The sequence below is a fragment of the Podarcis erhardii genome, assembly GCF_964252035.2.
Source record: "Podarcis erhardii genome assembly, chromosome: 5".
Classification (NCBI taxonomy): Eukaryota; Metazoa; Chordata; class Lepidosauria; order Squamata; family Lacertidae; genus Podarcis; species Podarcis erhardii.
The window spans coordinates 56,854,577-56,875,818 of NC_138509.1; the positions used below are offsets into that span (position 1 = coordinate 56,854,577).

General features: G+C 40.7%; 1 protein-coding gene across 2 annotated transcripts in view; it reads right to left on the bottom strand.

The window, feature by feature from the left end:
* SUFU (SUFU negative regulator of hedgehog signaling) overlaps positions 1-21,242 on the bottom strand; it is a 71,244-nt gene that overhangs the window by 22,567 nt on the left and 27,435 nt on the right. Inside the window, exons 6-10 of one of the 2 annotated variants that reach the window (XM_081864003.1) lie at positions 20,346-20,418; positions 17,444-17,597; positions 16,419-16,530; positions 2,455-2,589; positions 1,507-1,645 (exon numbers count right to left, since the gene is read on the bottom strand). In XM_081864003.1, coding sequence (XP_081720129.1) covers positions 1,507-1,645; positions 2,455-2,589; positions 16,419-16,530; positions 17,444-17,597; positions 20,346-20,418 — 613 coding nt within the window. Of the gene's footprint in view, positions 1-1,506; positions 1,646-2,454; positions 2,590-16,418; positions 16,531-17,443; positions 17,601-20,345; positions 20,419-21,242 lie in introns of both variants that reach the window. The other variant, XM_081864002.1, reaches the window with a different exon arrangement.

Genomic DNA, 21,242 nt, shown 5'->3' on the forward strand with positions numbered 1-21,242 from the left:
TTTCATTTCGAAAACCAAGAATATTCTACAACTACAGGTTCACCTACTAACCTGCTTGCTCTAGGCCCTAACTACTCATTCTAGCTTTCCTATATCTGTCAGTTATGTCTAATTATAGGGCAGGTAGCAGCAAGAAGGACGGCCAGAGGTGCATGAAACTGGGTAAGGTTATTTCCAAAAATGCCACACCCACAACCAGCAAATGTAGATCATTCTTTGTCTATTCTGAAAAGGGTCTGTACTTTCCGTCTGTGCTTTCTTAACAGCCAGAGCACTAACTGAGAAGCTATACAGGGCTCTTCAATACATTTCCACATGGACAAATCCTAAAAATCCATTATATGGAGCAAATATTCAGAGGCCACAGGCAATAATACAAGAACCAGAACAATGGACTGGATCTTTTGAGTGTCTATCCTAAATCATTAGTGTGCTGGGAAAGCGAATCCATTTCTCAGAAAACAAGCTGACAGGGACTTCCTACAGCTCTTCAACATGTTCTAAAAGTGTATCAAGCTCATATGCCTTAATAATTTTTTTTTTTAAAAAAAGTTTATACCCAGCCCAATTGTGACACCTACAGGAGCAAAGAACTGAAGGGTTCTTAGAAAAGAAATGCATCTTGAAAAATGTGAGGGGGCAGAAATGGCCACACATCTAAATTTCCTGTCCTTTTCTTAACTAGTTGTAGATTATATACACAAAGCTACAGCCTTTGAAAGTATTTCAAGACAAGAAAGAGTCCTAACCTAACTGTGAGATACAGAAGCCATGCAGAGTTCCATCCTTCATAGGCATGGATTTCACTCAGTTGTTTCAAATAGTTCCTCTATTTCCTGCCCCCACTAGCTCATCCTAGAGGATGTACGCAGTTATGATGGCAGGATTTTAGGAAGGGTGAAACATACCCGGTGTACAAAGGGGCTGGGAGGAGTGCTATCATTTCTAGGAATTCATGTTGTGGATATCTTAAGAAAAAAACTCTTAAATCAAAAGTGTGTTACAGTTTCATCTTAAGGGAAGAGGAATTCTGTGCCTCTCTCCTCAAAAACCAGGCCTCTTTACAACAGCGCCCTAGGCGAAGATCATTTTGCAAGGTTCCCATTTCTGCAGTTTTGATTTTCCTTTTGAGTTTTTCAAGGGTTCAAGTATTGTAACCTTATCTTCTAGGCTGCATTGTGCTGTTCAAAAACAGTAACTACAAGAGGTAGCTGCATTGCAGTGGTAAGAGAGGGTGCAGAGTGGTAAGAGAGGATGCAGAGTTTGTAAAATGTTCTGGGATTCTGGGAGAGAAAATTGCTGTTTACACAGAAGAGAGTATTAGAGACTGCCATTACTTTTTGGCTTTAAATTCTCTTTCCTAAACACTTCAAAAGAAACTGCAGCAGAATGCAAAGGCTTCCTTGGCCTTAAAATAATATAGCAAAATGAAGTGAAGAAATGTTCTTTTGGGAAGAAGGAAGGAATGACTGCAGCAAGATGGAAAGAGGATGAGAGAGCTCTTACTTGTAACCAAGGCCCATGTGCTGCATATGGATGCTCCTCTGTAGCAAAGGCCCCTTCAACTCCTGTTGACACAAAAGTGATTGCTGTATCTCCCGTAATACTTTTGTATGTAAAGTGCCGTCCATGTAATAGTCTGCCCCTGGAAGAGTAAATATAAACACTCATAAATGTGATTTCTAAATCCACAGTATCTTCTCCATGTGACACACTGCTATATCATAAGCACTAAACTACTCAAGTCTCACAGCATGTAAGCACATTACTCTAAATTCATATAAGGCATAAGCGGGTGAACATAACATGACCACAGGAACCTATGATTAAGACCCTTGCTGACTATTTTGGCCCTGGGTAAAAAAGAAGACGACAACTTAGATTTGACCTGTGTTTCAGTTTCAATACTGATGAGCATAGTGCAGCCTCATGGGTTCACACCACAGGGAATTAGCTCCTACACTACTGAGTGTGTTATAAGGGAGCTCAAGTGAAAGCAATTCCATACCAAAACTCCACTTTCGATAACCACACTCAATCGTACTCTTCCTCACTAACTGCAATACACAATCTTTCATAAATCAATCAAATCAGCTGACAATTACTTAGGATTCTATCGATACAGGGCTGTATATTGGACTAAAGTATGATAAAAGCAGTGCCTTGTGTACCAGTGCATTATTATTAGCATGTACATTCACAAGTGAATGTCACGTGGACAAAATGCCTTGTTAAATGGTGACAGTGTGCTTGAAGTGACAGTAGCAAGAGGGTGGTAGTTCACAGAAAGCTGTAGTTCGCATAATTATAGTTGGAATCAACACCGAGGATCATCTCGTCCAATGCCCTGCAATGCAAGAATATGCAGCCATCCCATACAGGGTTTGAACCTGCAACCTTGGAGTTATCAGCACCACGCTCTAACCAACTGAGCGAACCAGGCTGACTACTCACCTTAAACAAAGTGGAATCAATGCTCCTGATTCCTGGTTGAATTTCAGGTGCACACTCTCAAGCTGTCTTGTGCGAATCAACTCATGAGGAATAATTGTTGCTGAGCTTTCACTTTCTAGGCTGTCCTTCCGACTCCTAAGAGAAAGAAAAACATAGGCGTGAATTTAGAGCCCAAGACCAATACTTTGCTTTACATCACTTTGTAAAGAAGATTTTTTATTAATGGCAAAGGCAGACAGCTGTGCCCTGGAAAATGGACAACACACTTTTCCAGCAGAGAGGAGCATGGCTGTATGCAACCATCCTCAGCAAAAGTACACTATGTTCTACCCTCCAACTTAATATTCCAGCATATCACATGCTATTTTGATCCAGTAATTCTGGCTCACAGGCAGCTTATTCTCCAGCTCTAATAAATAATAATAATAATAATAATAATAATAATAATAATTTATTTATACCCCGCCCTTCCCGTTTCAGAAAACCGGGCTAAGGGCGGCTTACAACAAATTTAAAACACTTAATTGATGCAACAAAAAACAGCATAAAACACAGTATAAAACATGAATAACAATAAATTCAGAATTCAAAAATCAGTTTAGGGGGGAAATCCATCCAAAAATCCATCTTCATGTGCTCCAAAGTGGTTACAGGAAGCATGGGGGGGGCAGTAATATAAAATGTGCTAGGTCCACCACTATTACCTTCAAACCTATGAAAGCATTCCAATAGACACAGGAAGCCACTACAGATACAAAAGCCTTCCCACTGCAGACAGACATTCTCCTTTCCCAAGGCAGAAGGCAAAAAAATAGAGAGAGGCAGGGTGGGGGATGAAACGAACACACTTGTTCCTGCTGCCTCATCTCACAAGTTTCAGGACTTTGAGGCACCTGAAAATGGCTACACTCTCATTTTAGTATGATCTATATTTTTTAAAGATACTTTCTAGTATCCAGGCTACGCTTAGGTCTTGTGATTCTTTCGATTGGTGCCTCACTGGGGAAACTGGCCAGAAGTGTCGAGGAAGGGTTGACAAAAAAATTCAAATCCAAGCTTTTGCAAAAAATCATGAAGACATTTGTCAGGATTGTATAACCTGAAGGTAATAGCTATGGGTTGGGAATATAGAATCATAGAATTGTAGAGTTGGAAGGGACCCTGAGGATCTTCTCATCCAACACCCTGCAATGCAGGAATATGCAGCTGTCCCTTACGGGGACTGAACCTGCAACCTTGGGGTTATAAGCACCACTGAGCTATATGCACTGCATGTGAACATCCGTCTGAGAAGTGACCTGATGTCATTTCCCTGCTGGAGGAATCACTTAGAGATGGTAGCATACCATGAAAATATTGGGAACCTGCTAGAGCCAAGCTCCTGCAGTATCCATATTAATATTTGTATGCCTACATAAATTTGTTAAGTCATCCAACCTCTCACATAGCCAAGATGTATGTAGCATGCATGTCCCGCTGAGTAAAATAGGATGATTCACAAGTAAATATTCATAATATTGCCTTTTCACAGTTAAAGACCCACAGGCATATTTTCCAGAGGATTTTTCACTGCACAGCCTAGCCAGATCCTATCACAGATGGCCTATTTTTACAGGCATCTTATAAGGCACTGTGCATATCCTCTTCAATGTAGAAACAACCTTACTGCCAATTTTATTATCATAGTGAGCTTAGAATCAGTGTGAGAAGTTACTGATGCCTCTAGACATCATCTGTGATGATGGAGTCACTAAAGGAAGAATGACCATGTCTGTTAACACTTAGTATTGATTCAAATATACATTCACACACAACGGTACCTGAAGACTTGAAACGTCTCCCTAAGTGGTACTCGACAAGTCTGGTTGCCTTATAAGCAAAGTTTCAATCACTGTTATATGGAATTTTAAAGAGATCTGGTCAGTTCTTCCAGTGCTGCTTGATTTACATATGGGAATTAGCGAAGGTGTATATCAGGAGCACAGTCTGAAGGCAGTCTGAGGTCCAAACACAAGGTCAGAATGAGAAGCAAGATCTGAAGGCAGTCTCAAGTCCAAACATCAGGGTGGTAGCTAGAGGTCCTAGCGAACAGTTTGGTAATCAGGGGATATTTAAGTCTAGGAGCTGGTACACACATTGTTCCAGGACTCTGTCTAGAACTGAAGGCTTTTAAGCCTCAAGTCTTCAGAGCCCCGACTTGTGAAGAGTGGCTTATTCTCAAATATCTCTTTGCTCAAGTGGATACTTTATTTCTCAGGCAGGTACCTGCAGCTGGAGATTGACCAATTCTGCACCATTAGGTACCTGCACTCTTGAGGACTAGGTGGCCACTTGGCAACTGTCTCTAAGACAAAGATGGGGTTACCTGTCCCGAGGGCACAGAATCAACAGAACTCCTTCAAGAGCCATTGCCAAAGACTGCACCATTGTGATTTTAGCTTCAGGAACTCCATGTGAGCCCTCAAAAAGGATTCCTCCAGGAGGGACATGACATTGGATCACTTCTCTGTAGCCGGTTGTTCACATGCAATAAATAGCCATAGCTACTGCCTTCAGGTTATACAACCCTGACAAACATGGTCATGATTCTTCGCAAAAGTTTGGATTTGGAAAACTTTGTCAACCCTTCCTCAACACTTACTGCCAGTTTCCCCAGTGAGGCACAAATCCAGTGGAAAGAATCACACCTAAGCCGGTAAAAGTTTTATTAATGCCAACCTATCTATAAGATACTAGCCATTCTTTAATAGACGGAAGGCATAAAGAAAGGATGGGGAAGCTACGGTTCTCTGGATATTGCTGGACTCTAGCTCCTAACATTCCTGGTTATTGGCCACCCTGGTTGGGGCCGATAGAAGAGCCAGACAACATTTGAAGGGCCACTGGTTCCCTACCCTGATTTAGATTACTATAATCTAAGGGTGAAAAAAGGGAATAAATCTCTCCATGCAAATAGTGAAGAAAGATGTGAACAAAACCCTTTGTGATTTCATCTAAGGCAAGCATGGGGAATACTTTTCAACAAAAGGCCACAGATTCCCTTGGGCAACCTTCCAGGGTGTTCATGCCAGTCATGCATACAGCCAGATCCAAAAGCAAGTAGAGTAATGGATGTGACTCTTACCTTTCTTATAACAGGCTATATCCCAACTATGTACAACTCAGAGATTTCTACACATCTCCACTCTGACAACCAGAAGAAATGGCAAGGACACATTCCTCCGAGGCAAAAGCACTTGATCAGGGTACAGAGCAGGGCTAGTGAGAAATATGGATGGGGAGAGAGGCCAGAGATTCCCCACCCAATTTAATGAACCCTGGCAAGAAGTGCAGAGAAGGATGTCTTCTATGACTCACTGATTTATTCCAGCCCACCATTTCAGAACTGTTGCCATGTGGGTCATAGAACATTCAGGTTGATACAGCTGGAACCTCTGGAGAAAATACATTTCACTCCCCACCAAATGCTTTCAAACTAGATAGGATACAGAACTGCACTGATGTATAGGTGGGGGCTTTGTTGTTGTTGTTTTTTAAAAAACCAACCATAGCATGGAGCAGACTCTTGAATATCTTGAATAATGAGTTTGGCAGTTTATCATTTTGTTCTAAAATAACTGAACAGCCAATTGACCACTAAGTTAAGCTTTCTTGATCTCCAATATACATTTAGCAAAATTATCCTGCTACCCACACATTCTATTTATCTGACACTAACTCCTAAAAGCAGCATATAGTCACCAGAAGAATATCAAATTTTGGCTGTGAGTCGTGGAAGACTTGCTCCCTGCCTTACTAGCCTGTTCCACCTGGCTTGGGAGGGCAGAGCCGACTGACTGACTCCAGCTACAAAAGCTGAGGCTGCTGAATAGACTCTTGGGTTGGGGCATTGTTTAGGAGGGATTGCTGGTTTTTTTTGGTGCTGTTATATTATTTTTTGTATGTTTATGTTTACATCTTATTTATGCAGAAATTGTTCAATAATGGTTGTGTACTTTTGATATGCTTTATTCATTGTTTTTGACTACTTTTGTTATGTTTGTAATTATATAAATCTTTTCACGTGTAAGCCGTCTTGAGCATGGTTTTAAGTATGGAAAGACGGCATACAAATTACCATATTTTTCCATGTATAAGACTAGGGGGGTTTTTACCAGAAAATTAGGTTTACAATTGGGGCTTGTCTTATACACAGGTAGTGCTAAAGAGTGTTTTCTTAATTTGGAGTCCCCCAAAATAGGGGGAGTCTTATACATGGGGGCGTCCTATACACGGGAAAATACGGTAAATAGTGATGGAGAAAATTTTCATCCCTAAGTTGCAAGCTAAGAAAACAGTTGCAAACCTTATGCACACTGGAACCAAACTGTCTTTACTCTGTAGTTATAAGAAAAAATGAGATTAAGTATTCATCGTAATGCTAAAAAAAGGGCAGAATTCATGCTTATACTCTGATGCTCCAACTGTGACAATATATTTGGCTCTAGTGTTAAATCAGTAATAATGGCAGCTGTGTGTTTCTCCAGACAGCAATTTACAAGTAAATTTACAAGTTTTGGGGATTAGGCTCACATTATGTTTTTGTATGAGGTCCACTGCTGAGAGAACCCTAAACCACAGGAGTTCTAGCGCATAATGGAAATAACTGTATCCACTTAGATTTACGTAGCTGTGCTTCTGTTTACAAAACCCCCAGATAGAACTGTTCTTACTGTAGATTGTGCTCTAGTGTTAACTTGCTCACATGAATTGTGCTTCAGTGCCAACTCCTCCATCACCAAGCCCTAATCACAAGATCAGGTTCATTCATCTTACTGAGACAGGGGCTGCTATTGACCAGACCACCAAACTATACATAAAACAACAATGACCAGAATGCAAATGCCATGTTGTCCAAATACAGTGTTATGCATCCAGAATCGCTGTAGCTGGGTCCACAGAATGTCATAGATCAATAGAATATTCCAATACTATTGTTTAAAGGTGTCTCTGCAGCTTCAGAAGCCCGTATCTTTTTCTGGCAAGAGTGTAGCTGCACCACTATCAACAGCATATGTTGTGTATCTGATCACAGGTTACATTATAGTTACATATTCCAGCATTCATTCTGGACTGATACAGAATAGGCTGTTAGCATAACAAGGGATATTTATGTACCATATTTTTTGCTCTATAAGATGCACATTTCCCCTCCTAAAAAGTAAGGGGAAATGTGTGTGTGTCTTATGCATCGAATACAGGCGGGAGGCTCTGCTCAGCGCTCCCTTTAAAGAGCTGCACACACACTCTGTGTGATCTTTAAAGGGAGCGCGGCCCTTGGGGGAGCCTCAGCTGCGCGCAGCCTCTCCTGGGCAGGGGATGAAGGCACGCGGCTAAAGAAGAAGCCAGGACAGCGAGCGGGAATCATCCCACTGGCTGTCTTGGCTTAAGCCATAGCCGCGCGCAGCCTCTCCCGGCCAGAGAAGCTGCGCGCAGCTAAAGAAGCCAGGACAGCAAGCGGGATCCCGCTGGCTGTTCTAACTTCTGGCTTAGCCACGGCATAAAGTCTCCGCAAGGGAGTGGGGAGCCTTCATCCCGCTGCCCTGCGGAGGCTTCGCGCAGCTATCCCTGGCTTTTGCAGGAGGTGGGAGAAGGGACAGAGTGCGCGGCTCCTGCGGGAGGAAAGCCAGTAGGCTTGCTTTTGCTGAAGCCAGGAGGGCAAGAGGGATCGGTGCGCACCGATCCCGCTTGCTTTCCTGGCTTCAGGGGTAGCCCCACAAAGCCTCCTGAGCGAAGATGGAGGAGCGCTCCCTCTAAGCTCAGGATGCTTTGCGTTCTTATTTTCCTCCCCTAAAAACTAGGTGCGTCCAATCGTCTGGTGCGTCTAATAGAGAGAAAAATACGGTACTTTTCTTTCTCAGAAAAATGAACAGAACAGATTTAAAAGTCCATGAAACCTCCACATGCCTTTTGCTGCTGCAATTTCCTCCTTAAAGCTCGGCCTGCTCCAGTATTCCAGAAGTCTGTTCCCCTAACCTGAACTGTGCCTCATTTCCTGGCTTGACCACATCCTGATGAGCTTCTTCTCAAAACATGACAATATATTAAGTCCCTGCAATAAGCTCCCCGTAACCCATATGTGATTCAGATTTGCTGGTTCTAACTGTTAAACCAAGAGATTTTCTTTACAGAGTGACTCCGGAAGCGTAGAATTCCCCATATAATTTGTCTCCTAAGTGAAGGCCCTTCTCTTTGCCTTGCCAACCTTTGAATGGGAGGGTACTGGAAGGGCCACCCACACATTAGAAGTTCAATAACCTACACACTAAGCTGAAAACCAAGTATGCAGGAGATTTTCACATTCTTCAAGCATGAATGAAAATCCATGCCTGGCCTTTGGAAAAGAAGGCAACCTAGATAGTGGGGGGGGGGGGGAATCAGTGTGGGAGGGGAGGAACCCAATAATTCATTACTGCACTCTCTTTTATCTAAAAATTATAGCTTTAAAAATGACAATTAAGCATGCCTTTTGTTTCAATTACTTGTATTTTTGTGACCACCCATCTTGGCCTCTCCCTGCTCCTTCCCAAAAGCGTTAGTAAAAGGTGGCGCAAGTTTTCTTTTTTGCAGTAACTAGCACATAAAAATATTGTAAACATCTCCACCAGACTGAATGCTTCACCCAACCAACACAAATAATTCATGATCCTCGGTTTGCATCCAGAAAGAAATGAAACAAAAAACTGACAAAAGCCAAGGCTGCTGTGTTAGGAGAGGGAGAGCATTTGAATGAGAGCAGTGTGCCGGAAATGCCCCAGTTTGAAGACTGCATATCTAGCATTTTATGGAACTGGAGGGGAATCTGAGATTAAAGCTCATTCCCTAGTGATTGAAGGATTGTGGGAGGTGTAAGTGTGGGCAGTTGTCAGATTAATTCTTTAGATGATTAAATTCTTTTTGTTTCTTTAAAGCTGTTTGTAGTCATGTTTGAAGTCTCTTCATTCTGAGCGAGTGTAATGCTGCAGTTACCAAGGTGACTTTTGCTGACTTTCAACTATTTCTTCCCCCATCTTCTGTTCTTACCAACAGCCTGAATTGGTTTTTAAATCTTGTGAACTGAGATGAACAACAGTGCTGTTAGCCGCAGTGCTGTTAGCTGCAGCCACATTAGACTTTGGCACTAGGCTTGTGCAGCAGTTGGCCAAACTGGTAACTTGCAGCAAAACCACATACTGCAGCATCTCCTTATCTTTTTACTATATGCAAAATGACTGAAGAAACAACCTGGTTAAAACATGCCATGACCACATGCACAAACCTGCAACCACCGTTGGTCCTCTTGCCACATTAGAAATGGATGGCTGAAATCAGCATCCCTTTATGCTAGTTTGTAAAAATCTTTAGACCCTTGGAGATATTCCAACATTTACTTGCTACACAAAGTTTAACCATTCCATTCTTGGTTTAAAATAAAAAAGTCACATGCACAAAACTACCGCAGACACAGAACTCCTTGCAAACTCTTACTTTGCAGCAAACTATATTTTGCAATTTTATCCAAACCAGACAAATTCTGCTTTGCAAAAGCCAGAGATTGCAAGCAAAGCAGAGTTCACAGGCAGCTGAAGAAGGAATCTAACCACACAAATTCAAGGCTCAATAATATAATGCCAAACCACAGTTCGATGCTACATTTTAACTGACACTATGTCCATTTTATATGCTAGGATAGGACAATTCAGCAAACAGGAAAATGATAATTGGATGTTAGTAGAGTTTAACTTGCATGTAGTGCAACAACCTTGGCACTGTGAAAGTCAGTCTCCTCCACTTCACAACTGAACTGGAAAAAATACAGCATTTGAGCGCTATTAAGCTGAGTAAGACATTTATACTTCAATTTTGCCATATTCATAGTTGAGAAAGCCTTACTGCCTAGAATATTGCTTTGGTTAGCCCATTATTTAAACTGCTTTTAGATTCTCATACCACACAACTTCCCTGTGCTTCACCTGAACAAATGGTGCACTCACACTAATTCCATGTTGTATCACAGACTACAAATGGTCTTTAGAACATTCTAACTGAGAAAAGGTGTTTAACAGATACATGAAAAATAATTTGAGTTACATACAACTAGATCCTACTCAGGAGTAGAACTGGCACCCACCCTTTTATTTCTAATCCCATTTTGAGGTATCGAGACCATCGGTTTGATCTACATCTCCTAGATTTCTAGTGGGATGCAGAGGCAGCTTTAAATATGTTAAGGTTTCTGGTGCAGGATTTATTGTACTGAGAAAATTAAGAAGTCTGGCTGATCTTTGCTACTCTGAGCCAGGGCATTTCATACCAGCCCATTATGCTGAAAGCATGCTTAAGACTGTTGCCAGTTCTGACAGTTGTGTGCCCGTGCTAGCCTTTCTTCTGACATCCATCACAAAGTATGCACCAGAAAGAATAAAATACAGCTTCAGCATACACAACCATTCTAATACTCCAATTTTACTACATATACCAGTTCTCTCTTATGCATTATTTTGGGCATTTTATTTGACCAAGAGGCAGAGAACTAACCTTTTCCATGATGGTATATATTATGATGCCTGGAAGTAAGAGCGCTTTTCATTTTTCAAATCCTGACTATCTGAGGTGCTCCCATGGTTCCCCTCATTTTCCTTAGAAGCTGCATATCTTAACTCTCCATCTTACTCATTGATCTGCCTTGCCCTTGCTCCAACACAATATGCAATGCATGGCTACCTAAACTGTGCTCTAGCTGCATCTGGGTGGGCTTAAACAATCCAAACCACCACCCTTAACAAGACCCTAATCCTAAAGATTTGTTCTGGTTCTGAGACTCTGAAAAAAGTCTCCATATCCGTGACAGTACACTGCCATGGTTGAATTTGCTCTATTTGCAGGTGAAAAATGCTTGGGATCAAGCTATTTGAAAGGCTTAGCATAAGATAGTTTAAGAACTCCTTTCTAAACTGAGAGCAAGAGTACTGGGTAACCAATATGAATACTTTTTGCAGGTTTGCTAGTCATACGTTTCAGCATATACACTGAGTCAATAAGTGCTATGAACAAAAACATAATTTTGATAATTTTGTCTATAGGCCTCCACTTACTAGGCTAATGAGAAAAGAACCTACATCACAGGTAGCAATAACCTTCTTCAGTATGCTCTGAAGAGTTTAAGATCAAACGCAATGCAAGATATATTGCTCCGGTAGAGAACTTGTCTTCAGCTTAGTTTGTAGACCTAATACCATGTGCCACTATCCTTGGCCAAACCAAAGTCCAATCTGAAAAGTAAATTCTGTGGCCAGTGCCAGATGCTTCTGATCAAGTGCATGGAAAGCTGCAGAAAAAAAGTCTTCTTTAAACAAAACAAAACAAAACAAAACCTGAGGATACTAGAGGCCTGTTTAAGAACTGCTGCAAGTAATTTAGGCTGCCCCATAACCTCACTAGCCTGGGAGTGAACCCCATCAAATTCAGTAGAACTGAGTAAACATGGTTAGAATTGCTCTGTTAGATAAATTTCTTCCTTTCAATAACTTTCCTTTGAGAGAAACTGAAACAGTAATTAGAAAGAACACTCATAACTAGTGTTCATGTTAATCCACATACTACCTGCTTTATCAACAGTAACTGGTTCTTCATATAGCTCTGAGAATATATCCAAAAGCATTTACAAAACTGAAAGTCCTTTCAGCTATCCACCAAACTGAGCACACATACATCCCACCAATCCCCCCCAGAACAGTGAGAAGTAGCTGCATTTGATTCATGCAGAATGCAGGAGAATATTTTCCACCACTATGTGCCATAGGATCAAGTAAAATGGCAAAGGATATTGATTCCTGTGCTTGTTTGCTCCCAGCAGTTGCTGGAAGCCAAGCATGTGAAATGATTCTCTGTCACACCCCTTGGAGGTAAGGCAACTGGGAATATGGCAACAATCACTATGCCATCACTTCCTTACTTCCACTAGCTTAAAAGGCCAATAGCTCAGTTCAGAGGTAGGTCTCCTTAAATATCTGAAGCCCAAAGAAGCAACATTCATGCAGACATGCAATCGCATCTCTAGCCCAGCCCAGCATAGACTGTATTGCAGTTTATTGATTATGCAACAGAGGGCGATCTAAGGCTACCTAGAAGAAAGAAAACAAATATTCCCTGTTAACTGTTATTCTTAGACTCTTCTGTTCAGTCACACACACAGGACTGAATCTGCACAGTTCCCCCTTCCTCTATAACCATCTGGAAGCAAATAGTAGGGCACCGTAGCTTCTCATTTAGTTATTTCACACCACCAAAAATCTGCAATTCAAATCATGTCAGTTATATTCCTCTTGAAGAGGAGATGAGTACAATGCAATTCCAACATAAAAGGTAAGAATCTTCATTTTCTTCATGACGTGCGATCCTACATACAGGAGACCAGCAAGCTAGCTTACATGGGAAAATCTGTCAATTACACAACTTAAGAACTGCCTGTTCTATTGCTGCAGCCTCTCTTGGTTGGAGGACCCTAGTGTAGGCTGGATGATCTTTAAGAAGATTAAGAAAGACCATGTTGCCCTCCTGAAATGTCTGTTAGGTATTAGCCTTACCAGAAAGCAACAGAGGATAACAAAGACAATCAGCCAGACTACTGTACATACAAAGTCTACATCTCTGAGAAAGACTGGCAAGATACCAGCAGACCTTTTTGCTATTGGCAAAACCTATGGAACAGCTGGGAATTTTGATAATTCCTGGTTCTGATTAAACGAGAAAGTATGGGCTTGACAAAACACAGTGTGGAGAGAGAGAGTATGGAATACAAAGCAAGTAATAAAGGCTTCTTAGACTGCATCAAACCTATCCTACAACAACCTCTCACATTCCTTTGCTTGTTCATAATCTTATTCTTTGCTAACAGTACATACCACCTCTGTGGAGTTTATTCAAACACCCTCAAGACTCATGTCACTGCTCTTTATTCCAGTGAACTGACTTATGACTTGGGTACTGAGATCACAAACAACCTCCCTTTCAATGAGTATACCAACCTGTCACAAGTATTTAGAGCACTCTGGAACAGCATCTTTGACAAGGGTATAAACCACATGTTGTCTGAGAGCAATATTCCACCACCATTTTGGGGTGGTTCTAAAATATACATTTTTGGGGAGGGATGAAAGTAAGCTATTAAAGTTCTAACAAACTCTGACAAAAGGCACTTGGAAGTAGTAGTAGGTGTAGTAGTAGTCGCAGCAGTTATTATTATTTAATGAAATTTATACTCTCCTACTGTAAAACCCATCTAAACTTAACTTTTAAAAACCCCACCCCCTCTCTTTTCTTGTGACAGGCAACAACAAACTTCCTTTTGTGTACCTGGAAATTATCATTTTGGGACCACCCTACTCTTTTGTAAGTCTTTGTACATCAGAGGCCGACTTTCCCAACCTGGTGCCTTCCAAATATTTTCAACTACAACTGCCACCAACTAGCACAACCAATAGTCAGAGGGTGGTGAAAGCAGTATCAAAAACATCTGGAGGACACCAGGCTGGTGAAGCCTATCAGATTATAACTACCTGGACTCAGTGCATCTCTAGGAAACACTGAAGTATGTGTTTCTCGTTCGTTTTGCTGGCATCCCCACTGTCTCAGGGATAGCTTTTATTGTTAATCATTAAATTGCCATTTTGTTACACTCTCTCAATAAAACTCCATTTGCGTTCTTCTCTCTGTTGTTCCCTGTATGCCTTACATGAGGGCACTGGACTAAAACAAGGCAAAGCTACTCGTGCTACACTCCTGTGTATTTTAATAAGTGAGCTAGTTTCTGAGTCAGCTCTACCAGATGGACAGCAGCTTATCCTCTGGAAGAACAGGCAGGGATGCAGTGGGAAAGTGTCTCCCTAGCACACGTAAAGCCTCAGTCATTTGTGTTCAGGAATATTTTATTCCCTGAACAGAGAAGCCATCTGCAGACGTGTTTAGGGATGTGTGGTTAGAGCAAGCTGGGGAAGGCAAGTAGAGACAAGCTATATATACTTCTGATATTCCTTTGAAGGGACAAAGCCCTACAATAAAGGAAATGTACCGCTAAATCAGGAATCAAATAGCAAATTGGCAATGGATCATTTGCATTGGTTCCAGGTGGGCTTTCTGGCAAGATTCAAGCTTGTGTATCCTGAGTTCAGAACACAAAAGTCCACAAGTTATTCCTGCAAGGAATAGCACACTTAGTGTAGCCAACTAAATTTTACTCCGAGTAGGGCAACTAAATTAATGGATCAAAGTTAGCCATGCTCATTATTTTCAATGGGTTTACAATGGGTAAGACTATAATTTGCTACAACCCAAAGATAGCAGAATTGTTGATGTTGGTGCCACCTCAAACAGGGCACTGCGCTTTTTAAAAAACCATCAATGCAATGCGTAAGATGAAATATGAAGATATATGTCTTTCAGGTCCACAAACTGCTCAGGGCAAAAACTAACTGCTAAGGGCACAAACTGCTCAGTGGAGCAGGATTTCTAGCAAACAAGGCATATGGAGTTCTACGTGGCCAAAACATGTTCAACAACAAAAGATCTAATACTGGAGGGCAACCATCTGCCTATCTTGGGAACTGCAAATTAGTAAGAACAATCCCTTGCTCTCCTCCCCAAGGGGAACTGTTCTCTCACTCTTGAACAGAAGTGTTTCTGACTCCTGCAGAAGGAAGAGATTCTGACAATCCTTGCAATGTCCTGGTCTCTGTCAAGATGATTAAGAAGACTCTGTTAGAGCTCTATAAAGAGCAACTGGTTCTGAACTGGATGGACACAATGTTCCAAGTAATGGATTCCCACACTAGAAGGATGTAATTAAGCTGATACCCATATGAATGGCTGGCCAGGATGCAGTGCTTATAGATAAAGTTACTAAGGCTCTGTCTCTCATGGGAAGTCCGAGTTGGCTATGCTTTTTCACAGACTTTTAACAAGATTCAACAATGTAATCCTCTCCAAGGTATACTGAATAGCAAATGTAGAAGATGAGATCTTGCCCTCGGAAAGACAGTGTTTTTTAAAATAATTCACCCCTTTGAGTCATCTACAGATAGCAGACACTGACAGTGCTAAGAATCACCTTTGAGAACAAATTCTGCTCCTCGTTACTATCACAAAAGAGAGTACGAAGGAAAAACATAAAAAAGCAATGTATAATAGTTATACAAACAAATTTCAGAGTACAATGCTCTTCTTTATTGCTACTAATGCACTGGTCATAATCTCATGTATGAAGTGCAAAAGGCCTTCAAATGAAGGGAAGGATGAACATATGCTTCCAAGAAGGCTCTACTATTAACTGAATGGCAAGCAGGAGAAACATAAAATACCCCAAGTATCAGTGACAGGCCTCCACATTTACTCACTCGCTTGCAGTCCATAAGTAGTCATGCTTATGTTCTTTTTTTGCAATTAAGTTTATTAGTTTATCAATATTCCCCCAATAATAGCCAAATTATAGCAATATCAATTAATTTCATAACAATATCAGTTAATTGCCATGCTTATGTTCTGCCCACCCACTGATAAGATCACTTAGGCCTGTTTTGCAGAGCCCCGTTTATTTAACCCATTAGTATCTATGTTCCTATCTGGCCATCATCCACTTTGCTTATATCATCTACTTTGTCAGTCTGGTAACACCATGGATGACTTAACTATCAGAGATCCTCACTGTGTAATTCTTGGTCATCTGTCTATAAATTCTGAACCTGCTCTAAAACACAAGCCTACCTTTATGTTGCATTCTCCCTTTTCAATTTCTGTCTTTTAGATTGTGAGCCATACAGAAGTATTGCATAAAGAACTATCACCAGGTTAGAAACATTAAGCCAGTCTTTCCTTCCATTATTTTCCCAAGGCTAAGCCAAATTAGACACATCTTCCACCACCTCAGGACCCAAACACAAGACTAAACTTACGGAGCTCTGTCATTATTCAGTCCATTCTGTCTCTGATGGTTAATTGGGGGCAGAACAGGCTTGCTGTTAATCTCAAGTCCCCTTCGCAGAGTCTCCCGGATTTGCTCTGTATCTGAAACGATAGTTAAAAAACTGAGTCAGGTTCAGTTCAGATGGTCCTCCAGAGCATGGACCGGAAGATTAGAAACAAACTTCACACGCTTCCCCACTCATATGGCTTCCTTCCTTTCTTGCACTAAGACAAATTATTCTTGGCTGATTTGGGAGCCGCCGAGTGGCTGGGCAACCCAGTCAGGGGTGTGTGTGTATGTTTGTGTAAATTTACTGTTGTTGTTGTTATTCATGGTGCTTACCCTCCAAACCACAATCAGAAGCTATAGAAGAAGAAGTTAAATGTAATTTTGTTTGTTTTAAAAGAGAGTAGTTGCAGGGTGGGGGGAGATGAAACACCACAGAACCGACACTAACTGCTGAGCAGCACACAAAGTGATTCAGGTTTGCTATAAATAAATGAGCAAAAATTGAGAGGGTTGGGAGAGCTAAACCTTGAGTTTTGGGCTTTGAATTTAACTTGATATAACAAAAAATTCAAGTTCCATACAAAGCAACTTTGCTCATAAAATAATCATATTAAATTTAATGAAGACCTCATAAAGCACACCAAATATCTGGTTTCCTGTTTTAATACATAACTTGATGCAGTACAGCCTCCCAATTTCATACTTTTAGCCATGCCTTCTACTACTTTTAAAAATACCTGTGATTATCAAGTATGTGACTTGTAAAAAGAATTTTTTAAAAATAGGGAACTATCTTCTTATAATAGTCCAAAAACATTATATTTTTTGTATGCTGACATCGAATGAAAACAAAAGATCAAGGTTGTAATGGAGGAATACTGCAAGTATTTCAAGTTGTAAACAAATTGTACCTATTTAGAAACACAACAGTGTGAGAACTCCATCCAACTTAGCTGTGATGCTGAGAAAACAACCTTCTGAGTGGCTTTCCGGGTTCCCTCTTACCTTTCCCAGACAATCGTCGGGGATGTGTGCCAATGCAGATACTTCTACTGTCTTCGTCATCCTCTGGCGGCCGGCTAAGATCATCCCAGGCACACTTAGCACTGACACCACTCAGGTTCGAACCGTCGGTCTCAATCCCTTTATCAACTCTGTCCTGCTTAAAAAAGATCCAAAACAGCCAAGTCTTTTGAAGCCAAAATCCCACCTGTGCCACTACAGGAACTACAACCTCATGGAGTATGTTTTCCTAGATTGTGGTTCACCAACACAGAGCCTGTGGATGCCCGCAAGTCTTCAAACTCCTGCCTTGTCATCCCACCCCCCACCCCGGCTTCTTGAAATTAGGCTTCAAAGCAGCCTTCTGGTGAAAACAAAGGAAAAAAGATTCCACTACCCTTGACAAAAATGCAACTTAACAGAGTTAAAGGGAAAACATTCAATTCTAAACTGTATAAAAATAGATTTTTAATATTCCATAAGATAAAATGAACAGTATAAATGAATATAAATATAAGCACTTCTTTTTCACTTACAAGCCACTGCCAATTAAAAACAAGGGCTTCTAAAAACAAAACAGCCAGACACATTTCAACACTGAGTCTTTTTCTGTGGCTCAGTCATTATTATCTAAGACAAAGGTAAGTAGAAATCGTTATAGTCAAAATCCCAGACAGGCAAAACATTATTTCAGAAACAAAAATATAGTTCAATTACTCACCCTTATGCCTCATTAAAAAAACTTTTTAAACTGGAATGATAACCTAAGTGTCCATACATTTCTACAAATCAATGAATTCCATTGAAGACATATAAACACATTTCAAATATCAATGCAAAGCCATTCTGGAATATTAAAATATGGAATAGTAAAACTCTATATTTATACAACTTATAATGAAAAGCCTTCTAGTGTGGCCATTAGAAGACTTTTTCCAAGGCTAATTACAGCAGGGGAGGGTGACTTTGAGGGTCACAGCTGGGGAGGAAAGGGTTAATCCTCTTCTTTGGAGTGAACCTCACCCTGAAACCACCCCCCTCACCACGATTAAGATTCAAGGAAGCCTTCTATTGGCTATAATAAAAGGCTTCTTTGAAGTCTAATTCCAAAGGAGGGGCAAAGTCTGAAGTTGTCACTGCTGGAGAAGGGAAGGATTACTCTTTCCTTCCCCGCCCCCATCCAAGCAGCTGTGACCTCCCCACCAAAACATCCACACACTCCCCACTGTAATTAGGCTTTAAAGTAGCTTTCTACCATAACATGTCCCTCTGTCCCCCAATGTAATTTATGGGGTGGAGAAAACTGTGCGTGTGTGTGTGTGTGTGATCTCCTAGCTGAGGAGCCACAGTTAACTCTTACCTCCCCAGCTGAACACTTCAGGAATATCACAGGCTGAAACACTTCCCCCCCTCCAAAAAAAACCTAATTGCAGGGGGGAGATGGGAATGTGTATGCCTTTGTATGGTTGCCATGTGAGCACTTGGTGGTGTGTGTTTGGAACCCAAGGTAGAGTCTCTAGTTCTCAAATGGAAAATTGGGGATCCCCATTCTACATTTTATTGGCAGTCAGCACTTGAGAAATGAAGGGCTTTTATACTGTCCCACATTGTGCTAAAGGAAAGGAAATGTGAGCCACAGCTTTTAATTCATCAAAACTAAATTTTGCAAAAAGTTGTTACATCAAGAATAGGTTTCAATGAATCCTCAATACATCCTCCCGACACGCGTCACTTGTGATTATCAAATTTCCCCCTTTGAACAGTGCCTGACTGTCGAAGAATCAACCTCATAGTGATTCTACAAGGTTAAATCTGAATATCTGAATGAAAAGTTCTGAACATAGTTTTCCTGCATTACATGCAAACCAGAAATTCAAAATGTAGACAGAGCAACTTAGGAAAATTACTTGTGTCAGCTTCTAAAATTCACCACCAGATGATGCTGTTAAGCTAAATATAGCAGTGAAGGGAGCCTCACAAGGAGAAGCAACTGCAGCAGTTTAAAGTAAAAACCAAGGAGAAAATATTTATTCAAATTTTCTTTTCACATGCAAACATATACACTCAACTCTAATGGAACTACATTTAAGAAACTTATTTCTCTGCTGCACCAATCAATATGCTTAGCTCTTTGGCATGGTGAAAGAAAATTTCACTCTGGCCTACCAGACTCACACATGCAGTGTTTCGCCATTTTTAATGCCAAATTTGGAAAGGTAAGCTTCTCCTACTACAGCAACAAAATTCTGTATTAAATGTATTTATGAACAGTTTGACATTGTGCTTTATTAAGAGCTGTACAGAGGTAATTGCTTTTCAGCTTTTTGTACTGTATGGTTGCTGTGTTGTTCAATATGATCTGAAGAGAACCAGAGTATGCTGTGTTGGTTATTATGTCCTTCTGGTGAAGGTTAGTATATAAAATTCTTCATAATTACATGTGCTAAATTTCTGCACAACTGTTAAAGGCACAGGAACCCTACTCTGTCATTGTTGTACCTTGTAAACTTGCAGAGAAAATTGCATGTAGCAAGTGACTTCCCCATTCATTCCCACCCTCTCCAAAGCACATGTGCACTAGAAAACAGACAAGGCAGGGAAAATAGAGGTTCAGTAGGGTAGGAGACTGAGCTGCTTGTGGCCCAGTTGCCCAATATTAAGCTGTTGAAATGAGTACAGGGACACTCAGTGAAGCCAATCACACTTTGATCAGGCAATCAGTGATCTACAACCATTGCCTCTAGGAAACGGTATTCCAAAGATACCCAGGTTGAGTCCCAGCAGCTTCTGACAGTAATCAACAAGTCTATCCTGAGCACATTCAGTTATCAGAAGGTAGCTGTTCCTCATGACTAAGAAAGCAATGCTCTGCTGTCATCTAGGATCAGATTGAATAGTTACATACTTGCAGGTGTGGATCTATTTCAAATATGGTCTCTCCACGTCGCATGTCTGTTATCAACCATGGGCCTCCTGCTCTATAAACAAAATCAAAAAAAGAAAAATAAGTGACTGTACTACCATTGCTCCAATGCTTCTAGGTCTCCAATGATTTTAGTGCAAATGCGATGAGGGACAGAAAGGAGGGATAAATTTGGGGTTCTGGATGAATAATTAGCACTTCTACCTGTCCATTTTTTTAGATGTTGGATTATTGTTAAGCCTCTAATTCAACTACAGAAAATGGACAATTTAACTACAGGATGGTAATCTGTACTGTTTTCCCATTTATCATGAAGAAAACAGACCCCAATTTTCCGTATGACTGCAATATCTCACAGCAAGAGGGTAAAAATGGTTGTAACATCAAAGAGAGACAGGGATCTTCCTGGACTGGACTTACCCTTCCGGCATATAAATGGCCCCTCAATTCGAAAGCAGAGAACAATTAGCAAAAAGATTATTCATGTCCAAAGATAAAAGTACAGAATTGGAAAGGACCTCAAAAGTCATGTAATCCTTGTACTTCTCTAGAATTAAACTGTACAAGACAGATGACAAACCAGTTTTCTTCAGATAATACTCATATTGAGCTTCTTTGTTCCACAGCTTTCGTTCCTAGAAGTGGAAATTCTGTAATTCATGTTTAAGGGTGGAGGGCTTGTATTAAATAAAAGCCTGAGCACTTAAATACTTTTCTAGGGCAAAAGGTTAAAAATTGATAATGGAATTTTAAATACAGAAAAAGCAAATGGTCAAATATGAATTTCTAGATTAATTTAATTTCTAAAATAAAAGATATTCGAACATTCCCAAGCAGAGGTAGAGAACCTCATATGTGGGGCCCAAATGCAGATCTTCA